A 12,175-nucleotide genomic window follows, 5' to 3' on the forward strand; every position below is an offset into this window, starting at 1 on the left:
ATATGTTCCCATATCTCTTCCCTCTTGCATCTCCCTCCCTCCCACCCTCCCTATCCCACCCCTCTAGGTGGTCACAAAGCACCGAGCTGATCTCCCTGTGCTATGCGGCTGCTTCCCGCTAGCTATCTATATTACATTTGGTAGTGTATATATCTCCATGCCACTCTCTCACCCTGTCACATTTTACCCCTCCCCCTCCCCATATCCTCAAGTCCATTCTCTAGTAGGTCTGTGTCTTTATCTCCATCTTTCCATTAGGTTCTTCATGACCTTTTTTTTTTTTTTTCCTTAGATTCCATATATATGTGTTAGCATACTGTATTTGTTTTTCTCTTTCTGACTTACTTCACTCTGTATGACAGACTCTAACTCCATCCACCTCACTACAAATACCTCCATTTCATTACTTTTTATGGCTGAGTAATATTCCATTGTATATATGTGCCACATCTTCTTTATCTATTCATCCGATGATGGACACTTAGGTTGCTTCCATGTCCTGGCTATTGTAAATAGAGCTGCAATGAACATTTTGGTACATGACTCTTTTTGAATTATGGTTTTCTCAGGGTATATGCCCGGCAGGCGGATTCTTAACCACGCCACCAGGGAAGTCCGTGAGGTTTCCTTTTGAAGTGATGAAAATGTTTTCAAAGTAGATAGAGGTGGTGGTTGCACATTGTAAATATTCACTTTAAAGTGGTTATTTTATGAGTTTGACTTTTAAAAAGGTATTTATAATTTTATTAGCAATGTCTTAACTGTAAGCCTTTGTAAAATGACTTATTTTTTACAACAAGAAAAATAAATACATTTTTCTTGTAGAGTGTGTATAATATACAGATAAGTGAAAATAAGATCATCAATTATCCTGTCTCAACTAATTGCTTGTAACTTTTTTGTTTTATTTTTCATAACTTTTTAATGGTATATATTTATTAACTTAAAACTTGAAAATTATATAAAAATGTATAGACCACAATAAAATATATATTCATATACTTTTTTAACTAAAAACTTTTCTATTTAATGCATAGCCTGAATGTTTTTCTATATTCTTTAATATTCGTCTACAATTTTGTGTAATTACAAAGTATTCCATCATTTAGGTGTATCATAATTTTTAAATGAATCTCCTATCAGTGGATATTTAAGATATTTTATATTATTTCCTTTTCTAAGTAATAATTTTAGTACTGAACAGCAAGCACTGTAGCTAAATCCCAGTGTATTTTCATCAAATAATTTCCTGGAACTGGAATTATTGGGCTAAAGGGTATATAAAATTTCAAGGCTGTTGTTGTGTATTGCCAAATTGCCATTAGAAGTGTTGAACCAATTTATACTCAGTCATGCCTCAGAGTATATGAGCAGATTGAAATTTATGACTATTTTTATAATCTGAAAGTGTAAACAGTAACACCAGACATTGAAATACCAGAAGTTATAGAATATACAGAATGTTTGGCAACCTATTTTGATTCCTCATTCCCTTAAAAATAGGAAATGAATGCCTTACCAGCTATGTCTAGAGTGTTATAGCATTTATGTTAGGCAAAATAACACATTAAATGTAAATTCTTACATAAAAACATATTTAAGCTTTGGGTTTTCTTTTTTTTAAGGTATTATTTACATAAAATAAGAATGCCATTTTAAGTGTATAGTTGGATGAATTTTGGTAGTTGTATACAAATGTATAACCACCATCACCATCAAAGTACAAAACAGTTTCCTCACCCTAAAAAGTTTCTTCATAATCCTTTGCAGTTGATCCCTCCTCCCCACGCCCCCATCCACTCTTCTACCCTAGGCAGGCATTCATCTGCCTTCTGTCACTATAGTTTTATTTTTTCAAGAATTTCATATAGGTCTTCCCTGGTGGCACAGTAGATAAGAATCTGCCTGCCAGTGCAGGGGACACAGGTTCGATCCCTGGTCCAGGAAGATCCCACATGCTGCGGAACAACTAAGTCTGTGTGCCACAGCTACTGAGCCTGCGCTTTAGAGCCCGCGAGCCACAACTATTGAAGCCCGTGTGCCTAGACCCTGTGCTCCGCAACAAGAAAAGCCACTGAAATGAGAAGCCCATGCACCACAACGAAGAGTAGCCCCCGCTCTCTGCAACTAGAGAAAGCCCGTGTGCACCAACGAAGACCCAACACAGCCAAAAATTAAAAAAAAAATTTCATATAATTGGAATCAAAAGTGTATGGTGTTTTGTGTTTGAGTTCTTTAGCCTAGCATATTTTTGAGATTCATTCATATTCTGGCAAGTTTTCATATTTTAATCCTTCTTATTGTTGAGTAGTATTCTGTAATATAGATATCCACAATTTATTTATTCACCAATTGATGAACATTTGGGTTGCTTCTAGTTTTGGGCTATTATGAATAATACTGCTGTGAACATTTGCATACTACATCTTTGTGTGGACATATGATTTTATTTCTCTTGGGTTAATACCTACAAGTACAATTTCTGAGTCATATGGTAATATTAATGTATGTTTAGCTTTAGAAGATAGTACCAAACTGTTTTCCAAAGTGGCTCTAGCTTTTGCATTGCCACCAGCAGTGTATGACAGTTGTAGTTGTTTCACATCCTCACCAACAGGATGTAGTCTTACTACCTTCAGCCTTCCTTGTTGGTATGTAGTGGTATCTGTTGACTAATATTATTGTAAACTTTCAATTTTAACATCTTTATGAATGCTAGCGTATTTTGAAATAGTGGGATGTGAAATAAGGACAGGCATACCTCATTTTATTGCACTTTGCTTTATTATGCTTTGCAGATAATTTGTTTTTTACAAATAGAAGGTTTGTGGCAATCCAGCATTATCAGATGACATTTAGCATTTTTTTAGCAATGAAGTATTTTTTAATTAAGGTATGTACATCTTTTAAAGACATAATGCTATTGCACACTTAATAGACTATAATGTAAACATAACTTTTATGTACACTGGGAAACCTAAAAATTTGTGTGACGTGCTGTATTGTGGTCTGGAACTGAACCTGTAGTATCTCTGAGTTATGCCTGTATATATTCCCACTTTGTGAGAACTGAAGTGGACTGTGTAGGCATATGTTCATGTGATTCCTGTATAATTGAGGGCCCATCATAAAATGTATGACATGATTTTAGTAGTGATGTACAGTTAAATTTAAGTGTCTTCCTACCTAAGTTAATAACTTTAGGTTTTTGTTTGGATTGTGCTTATTCTAGATCAATGATTCACAAGAAGAGCATTAAACAGTGACTTGTGTTGATGAAAAGACTGGTGATTATGGCCGTAGAGTTTTAAAATTCTTGTGTAGTTGATTTAGAAATTTTAGAATTGAAGGATTAGATATAAAAGAAATACGATTATGACAAAATGATTATTTGTGTCTTTTTGTTCTTCCCTAGGACATTTTCATTCCATCTCCAAGTCTGGAAGAACGATCAAATGATGAGAAGAAGGATAGAGGTTTGCATAGTTCATCTTTGACTGTTGAGTATTCTAAAACTTCAGAGACTGAACCAAAGAATTCCTCTGAGGATCTTGGGCTTTCTTTGACAGGGGATTCTTGTAAGTTGATGCTTTCTACAAGTGAGTATAGTCAGTCCCCAAAGATAGAAAGCTTGAGTTCTCACAGGATTGATGAAGATGGAGAAAACACACAGATTGAGGATACTGAACCCATGTCTCCAGTTCTCAATTCTAAACTTGTTCTTGCTGAAAATGATAGTATCCTGATTAATCCAGCACAAGATGGCCAAGTAGAACTGAATCAGAATGATGATAAAACAAAGGGGGTTAACACAGAAAGCAGAGACGACATTAGTATTTTAGCTGATGGTTGCAAAGGCAGAGAAGAGACTGTGGCGGAAGACGTTTGTATTGATCTCACTTGCGATTCAGGTAGTCAGGCAGTTCCCTCTCCAGCTACTCGATCTGAGGCACTCTCTAGTGTGTTAGATCAGGAGGAAGCTATAGAAATTAAAGAACATCATCCAGAGGAGGGGTCTTCAGGGTCTGAGGTGGAAGAAATCCCTGAGACTCCTTGTGAAAGTCAAGGAGAGGAGCCCAAAGAAGAAAATATGGAGAGTGTTGCATTGCACCTTTCTCTGACTGAAACTCAGTCCCAGGGGCTGGGTCTTCCAAAGGAAGTCCCCAAACAGGAATGCCAGGAAGCTATGGAAGTTGAAACCAGTGTGATTAATATTGATTCCCCCCAAAAGCTTCCAGTACTTGACCAAGAATTGGAACATAAGGATCAGGAAGCATGGGAAGAAGCTACTTCAGAGGACTCAAGTGTTGTCATTGTAGATGTGAAGGAACCATCTCCCAGAGTTGATGTTTCTTCTGAACCTTTAGAGGTAGTGGAAAAATGCTCAGATTCTCAGTTGTGGGAGGATGATGCTCCAGAAATAGAACCGTGTGCTGAGAATAGAGCAGATACCCAAGAAGAAAAGAGTGCAGAACATGAAGGAGATCTGAAATCAGTGACTGCAGAAAAAGAACCTGTAGAGGCAGACTCTTCGCAGCCTCCCTTGACTTTAGTGAGAACAGATGATGCTCCAGGACCTGACCAGGAAATGCAGCAGACCCAACCAAAAGAGACAACAGTTAGCACATTAAGGGAAGACTCAAAAATGGCTAATACAAAGCAGCTGGACTCAGGTGTAGGGGCCCAGCAACTGGAGAAAGCCTCTGCCCATGCCTCACAAAGCTTCTGTGAAAGCTCTAGTGGTAAGTGTGATTACAAATTGTTCTGTGTTTCCAGCCAAGTTATAATTTGGAATGGAAGGTAGGAGAGAACCACATGCTTATTACATCAGGGCTGAAAATTAACTTGGATTTATGTTTATGAGCAACCAATAATAGTCGGGATATTTAAAATTTGGGGTTGTATTTTTCTTTTGTAGCTGTAATTATTTTTAGAATCAGAGATCAGTTGAGGTTTTTATCAGCTTTATAACTCAGGAGTAATCAACATGAAGTTTCTAAGTATTTAGAAATTGTACCAATCTGGTATTTTCTACTTAGGTTCCAACCTTGTTCCATATTTTTATATTTTGACAGTGGCTTTGTAGTACAGGGATCTTTCTTTTTTTTTTTTTTTTTTTTTTTTTTAAATGTTTGCTAGGTATCTACTTTTTCGCCAGTTTTGTTTTTTTTTTTTAACTTTGGGTTTATTTATTTATTTATTTATTTATGGCTGTGTTGGGTCTTCGTTTCTGTGCGAGGGCTTTCTCTAGTTGCGGCGAGCTGGGGCCACTCTTCATCGCGGTGCGCGGGCCTCTCACCATCGCGGCCTCTCCTGTTGAGAAGCACAGGCTCCAGACGCGCAGGCTCAGCAATTGTGGCTCACGGGCCCAGCTGCTCCGTGGAATGTGGGATCTTCCCAGACCAGGGCTCGAACCCGTGTGCCCTGCATTGGCAGGCAGACTCTCAACCACTGAGCCACCAGGGAAGCCCAGGGATCTTTCTTGATTACCTTACACAGTTAAATCATATTCAAAACTCTGGATTGTTTCTTCCTTATGGGCATTAAGTAAACTTTCTAAATTTGGTTCAACATACATACATCTTAAACCTTAAACTGGGAAAGGTGTTAGCTTGTGTTCTTTATTTTATAAAGTCAAGAATGAGAATATAGATTACTTTCTGAAATATTTCTAGAATGTCATGTATGACATTAGCTGAAAAGAATTCAATCTTTCTGAATGTCCAAAGTTAGTATAATTTAAAAACAAAACAGGGACTTCCCTGGTGGTGCAGTGGTTAAGAATCCGCCTGCCAATGCAGGGGACACGGGTTTGAGCCCTGGTCCAGGAAGATCCCACATGCTGCAGAACAACTAAGCCCGTGTGCCACAACTACTGAGCCTGCGCTCTAGAGCCTGCGAGCCACAACTACTGAAGCCCGTGCGCCTAGAGCCCATGCTCTGCAACAAGAGAAGCCATGGCAATGGGAAGCCCGCACACCGCAATAAAGAGTAGGCCTCATTCGCCGCAACTAGAGAAAGCCCGTGCATGGCAACAAAGACCCAATGCAGCCATATATCAATCAATAAATAAACAAATAAACAAAGCAAACTCCAAAAACGAAAGAGTAAAAACAAAATACAGACTTACGAAAACAAGCTTCTAAGGATATGGAAATGAGAAACAGTATTTAGGTAACACCATAGCTATTAGTATGGGCGTTCCTGGAACAGTCCAGTTTATACTTCTTGTTTAGGAGTGATTATTAGTAGTACTTTTTGTTTTTTTTTTAATTATTATTTATTTATTTATTTTTGGCTGTGTTGGGTCTTCGTTTCTGTGCGAGGGCTTTCTCTAGTTGTGGCAAGCGGGGGCCACTCTTCATCGCGGTGCGCGGGCCTCTCACTATCGCGGCCTCTCTTGTTGTGGAGCACAGGCTCCAGACGCGCAGGCTCAGTAGTTGTGGCTCACGGGCGCAGTTGCTCCGCGGCATGTGGGATCTTCCCAGACCAGGGCTCGAACCTGTGTCCCCTGCATTAGCAGGCAGACTCTCAACCACTGCGCCACCAGGGAAGCCCCAGTAGTACTTTTTTTAATATCAAAATTGCCCCTGTTCATTAGGCTTTATATTCATGAATATTTTTTTTCCTCTTCAGAATGAGAAATGTTAGAGCTGAAAAGGAGGTTAGCCGGTATTGGGTTCAGTCTCTTCCTAAAATCATGTGGCTAGTTAATGATTGAAGTGGAACTAGAACCTAGGTCTCCTGATTCCCAAGTCTATGCTTTTTCCTCCTATAAAACTGTATGATACAGTTTCTCTGATTCTGATGAGTTATGGTAAATTATATCTGAATGACCTAATATTCTATATTACTGAATATTTTTATAATTTCATTGTATCTAAATGCTGTTATTGACTTAGGCTGAGAAAGTATCAGGGCCTGTAAATTGTTTTAATACGGTTACTTAGGAGTACTTTTAAATTATCTTAGCACTTATATATAAAAGAAGCTTCTAAAACATTGGTTTTATTACTATTAGTTCCATTATGTTAATAGTATTTTCCATGAATTCTTGTTTACACTATTAATTGGCAAGGCCAACTCTTTTTTGTAATAGACACTGCCATAGTAAAACTTTTCTTACTAATATTTAAATTATTGAGAATACTAGTAAGTTATTTTCTGCTTACTTCAAGATTTTAGTTCTTGAGCAAACAACTAAAAGCAGTAGTTGGACTATTAGAGAATTAGTCTAAAGTAAAATAAATCATTCAGAAAAGCATTGCTAGAACAGAAGGAAATTACTCTATGCTTAAAATATACTTGTTTGGTTGCTAAACGTTTAGAGAGACTAATTATGAAAAATGTTCAAATGATACAGGAAAGGGGTGAGAGGGAGTGGAGGGAAAAAAGGAGAGAATCACTCTAAATGCTTCCATTCATAGATAACTTGTCACTGTTAATAGTTTGGAGGCCTTTTCAGACATCTGTCTGTGGAGACCTCCTCTTGAAATTTGAGAAAAGCAAATTTAGAAAGATGGTACTTGGAAACTGTCAACTGAAAAAAAAAATGCACAACCTAGAAATTGAGAACTGGGGACTTCCCTGGTGGTCCAGTGGCTGAGACTCCATGCTCCCAATGCAGGGGGCCTGGGTTCGATCCCTGGTCAGGGAACTAGATCCCACATGCTGCAACTAAGGGTTCGCATGCCACCACTAAAAGATCCTGCATGCTGCAACTAAGACCCAGCGCAGCCAAATAAATAAATAAATATATATTAAAAAAATAGAAGTTGAGAATTATGTTTTATTCAGGGGACAAAACTGAGGACTTAAGCCTGGGAGTCAGCCTCTCAGATAGCTCTGAGGAACTGCTCCCAAGAGGTAAGGGAGGAACCAGGATATACAGGAGTTTTTGCAACAAAAACCAGGTAGTTGAAACAGCAAAAGATGATTGTTAATTAAAGAAAACCAGACATCTGAAGTTAATGAATTTAGCTCTTTTCTAAGTATAGGAAGATGCAATAGTCTGAGCTCATTGAAATCATTCCTTTGATATGCACTGTAACTATCTAGGGCCAGTATCCTGTTCTTTGCCATCCTGAATCCCCTCAGGGTGCACTGTTTGGGGCAGCTGCAGTGGCTGATGGCCTGGTGGTGGGCAGCCTGTTTGTCTCCATCCTGAGTTCCTTCAGGGCTTGCCGTTGTTGGGCAGCTGTAGTGGCTGATGGTTTGATGGCCACAACATCCTTTGTTTACTGATCTGGCAGGTAACATTCTTCATCCACAAAGCCCATCCTTATTCAATATAGAATAAATTTGTGGTGGCTTGATGATGTGAAAAACCGTAGCAAGTTCAATGTCTTTATTTTATTTATTTTTTATTTTTGGCTGTGTTGGGTCTTCGTTGCTGCACGTGGGCTTTCTCTAGTTGTGGCGAGCCGGGGCTACTCTTCGTTGCGGTGCGCGGGCTTCTCATTGTGGTGGCTTCTCTTGTTGTGGAGCATGGGCTCTAGGCGCGCGGGCTTCAGTAGTTGCAGCACTCAGGCTCAGTAGTTGTGACACGCGGGCTCTAGGGTGCGCAGGCTCAGTAGTTGTGGTGCACGGGCTCAGCTGCTCCTCACCTGTGGGATCTTCCCGGACCAGGGATCAAACCCGTGTCCCCTGCATTGGCAGGCGGATTTCTAACCACTGCGCTCTCAGGAAAGTCCCTCATATTTTTAATTAGATAGCTTTTAATCAATTCTAAGAACTGACCAGTTCTCTTGAGAACAAAAGAAGAAAAAAAGGGCTTTAAGACTGTAACAAAGTTAGAAGTAAGAGAGACCTTCCTGGCATTGAGGGTTTTAAACATGGACTAATGAATTCACTAAAAGTCCTTGGTAATAAGGACAAACTCTCCACTCAGATGGTTTGACAATTGGTGTTAAGTTTCCTTTTGTTCATTCATGTCTTTCTGCATGGGTTGGTATGTTGGCGTACAACAGGATGGCCCATGATAATCTGGGAAAGCAAGAAGGGACTTGGTAATTTAAACAATGTAGGCGGGGCTTCCCTGGTGGCGCAGTGGTTGAGAGTCTGCCTGCCAATGCAGGGGACACGGGTTCGAGCCCTGGTCTGGGAAGATCCCACATGCCGCGGAGCAACTAGGCCCATGAGCCACAACTACTGAGCCTGCGCGTCTGGAGCTTGTGCTCCGTCTGGAGCTTGTGCTCCGCAACAAGAGAGGCCGCGACACTGAGAGGCCCTCGCACCGCGATGAACTGTGGCCCCCACTCGCCACAACTAGAGAAGGCCCTCGCACAGAAGCGAAGACAGCCAAAAATAAATAAATAAATAAATAAATTTAAAAAAAAATTAAAAAAAAATAATGTAGGCGTGTTAAATGTTAGAGAAAGAATTAAATATGTGGAAAATTCCAGTAAATTTAAAAGGACGGAATATTATTTTGCAAGATTTGGTGGTGATTTGGCAATAATTTGGCTAGGTTTAATGTGTCTTTCAGATGAGTGAACAAAAGCAGAGAAATAGGAAAGAATTTGGAAGACATTGAATAGAGGCTTTATAACATGAATAATTAAAGAAAGAGTAGAATGACTACTACTAGTTAATTGAATGCTCACTGAAGAGTTAGGAATTTATATTCTAGTGAAAACCTTGAAGTTTTGGACCAGGTATGGGTGTGATCATGCCCTTCAGTGTTCCTGGAACAATCCTAGTTTATACTTTTTGTTTAGGAGTGATTATTAGTAGTACTTTTTTTAATCTCAAAATTCCCCCTGTTCATTAGGCTTTATATTCATGAATTTGTGTTTTCCTCTTCAGAATGAGAAATGTTAGAGCTTTAAAGGAGGTTAGCGGTATTGGGTTCAGTCTCTTCTTCCAAAAGTCATGTGGCTAGTTAATGATTGAAGTGGAACTAGAACTTAGGTCTCCTGATTCCCAAGTCTATGCTTTTTCCTACTATAAAACTGTATGATATAGTTTCTCTGTTTCTGTTGAGTTATGGTAAAGAACTGTCTGAATGACCTAATATTCTATATTATTGAAGATTTTTATAATTTCATTACATCTAAATACTGTTGTCTATCTAAGTCATGTTTTACAGGAAGGTTGCTTTGGTTGCTATACAGAAAGAATTGTGGGTTGGGGAAAGGGGGAGACTTCAGGCAGACAAAGTAATTGATAGGCTGTTGTAATAATCCAGGAATGAGGCATTGAAGACCAGATAAGGGTAGTGGCATTGCTGCCTGTATAAGAGCCAATTTTCCATTAGGTTTTAGTGATGTGTTAGATCACTGGTGCTAAGATAACTTTTCATAAATAATCTTCTGTAGTTAATGCTTGCATATTACATTTGCGTATTATGGTTTGTCATGTAGAAGGATGTACTTAGAGATTTTATACAGATTTTCAGAAGTCTGAATGGTCGATCATAATGTGAGGGACGGTTCCTGTCAAGAGAGCAGAATAGGTGGTTGTTCCAGGAATGAAAATTCTGTAAAATATATCTTTAGAACGTATGATGCTTTGTGAGGTGTTTTTTTTTTTTTTTTTTTTTTTTAGTTTCTGTATATTTTTTAAGTTCTTTATTAACTTAAAGGACTTGCTTTTTAAGGAGTTGCCAGAGAATGAATGCTTACCTACCAACCCATTTCTTCTTGCTATAACTATGGTGGAATTCTTTGCCATTTAGATAATGACGTTGAGATTCTCCACTTCTGCTTTTCACAGTTTCTTTAGCAGCGCATGTGTACTTTTCATCCTTTATTTCTAAAGTCCGTTCATTTTCTCTTTTCATCCCTTCAAGTTGCTAATTCATTTTCTTTCATGTAAATGCAAGAGATGTTTTTTGTTGTTGTTTTGTGATTTTGAAGAAAAAATATCAAGGTGTGCTTGATATTAAAGATAATAAAGGGTGGAAGTGGAATGGGAAGAGATGAAAGAAGAAAAATGTGGTATAATAAGATATATATTTGGTTTTCATCCAGTTCCTGGCACTGAGCTCCTAAAACCCTTGTAATTTCCTAAGCCATAGGAATAGCTTAAGCCCTTTCTGTCACACCTGAGTAATGCTATTGAGGTGATTTAGGGTGGGATCTTCCCTACATAGCCTCAGGGATGGGGCTGTTCACCAGAAAGACAAAGTGATTAGAGGGTTGGAACTTTCGGCCCCACCCACCCACCTCCTCCGTGGGGAGGGGTGGAGATTAAAGCTCTATAAAAACTCTTGAACAACAAAATTTGATGTTTCCTGGTTGATAAATGAGCCAGAAGGGTATCTAATCCCAGTTCTACGGGAGACAGAAGTTCCTGCTATCAGAACCCTCCGGACCACACCCTATGTACCTCTTCATCTAGCTGTTCACCTGTGTCCTTTATAATAAACTGGTAAACGTAAGTAAATGTTTCTCTGAGTACTATAAGTAGCTCTAGCTAATTAATGGAATATGAGGAAAGTGTCATGGGAACCTGCAGTGTAGAGCCAGTTGATTAGAAGCACAGGTAACAGCCCGGACTTCGACTGATGTCTTAAGTGAGGGCAGTCTTGCGGGACTGAGCCTTTAACTTGTGGGATCTGATGCTACCTCTGGGTAGATAGTGTCAGAATTGAGTTAACTTCGTAGGACACCCGCTAAGTGTCTGCTGGGAGTTGGAGAATTGCTTGGTGATGTTGGGAAGCACATTAGACAAACTGTTTTCACAAGGAATAGTGACTGGTATGCCAGATTATAGTTATTTTGAGCCATTCCAGGAAAGTAAGTACAAATTTTCATATGTCAGGTTTAAGAACAGCAATCTGGCGTAATTCTTTTATTCTCCCAAACTTAGTCGTTTTATTAAAAGAGATAATTAGGAAATCAGAAAATGTGATTTTGGCAATTTGCTAATTCTGATTAGAAATTGGAACTGAGACCTAGTTAAAAAGTAAAGTTTTGTCTCTTGACAAATGTTTAATTTAATAATGACTAACCAAAATGTGTACAGTGGGGATGCTCATGTATGTGAGATTTACCATTGCACAGAGATTTAGATATGAACGCTACCGCTATGGCCTGGAGTGAAATGCTGGTCAGTACTACTGAACTGTGAAACCCAAAGGTTTCTGTTAGAACCAATGAGTATTTTGAAGTCCTTTAGCCCAGCGGTCCCCAGCCTTTTTGGCACCAGGGACCAGTTTCATGGAAGACAG

At 39.0% G+C, this 12,175-nt stretch overlaps 1 protein-coding gene across 4 annotated transcripts in view; it reads left to right on the forward strand.

Moving 5' to 3' along the window:
- The window catches only part of TP53BP1 (tumor protein p53 binding protein 1), a 74,568-nt gene that overhangs the window by 21,990 nt on the left and 40,403 nt on the right, over positions 1-12,175 (forward strand). For all 4 annotated transcript variants that reach the window (XM_059913454.1, XM_059913455.1, XM_059913456.1 and 1 more), the window contains exon 12: positions 3,416-4,742. In XM_059913454.1, the coding sequence (XP_059769437.1) occupies positions 3,416-4,742 (1,327 nt within the window). The remainder of the gene's footprint in view (positions 1-3,415; positions 4,743-12,175) is intronic.

Source organism: Balaenoptera ricei, chromosome 2, assembly GCF_028023285.1.
Source record: "Balaenoptera ricei isolate mBalRic1 chromosome 2, mBalRic1.hap2, whole genome shotgun sequence".
NCBI classification, from domain to species: Eukaryota; Metazoa; Chordata; class Mammalia; order Artiodactyla; family Balaenopteridae; genus Balaenoptera; species Balaenoptera ricei.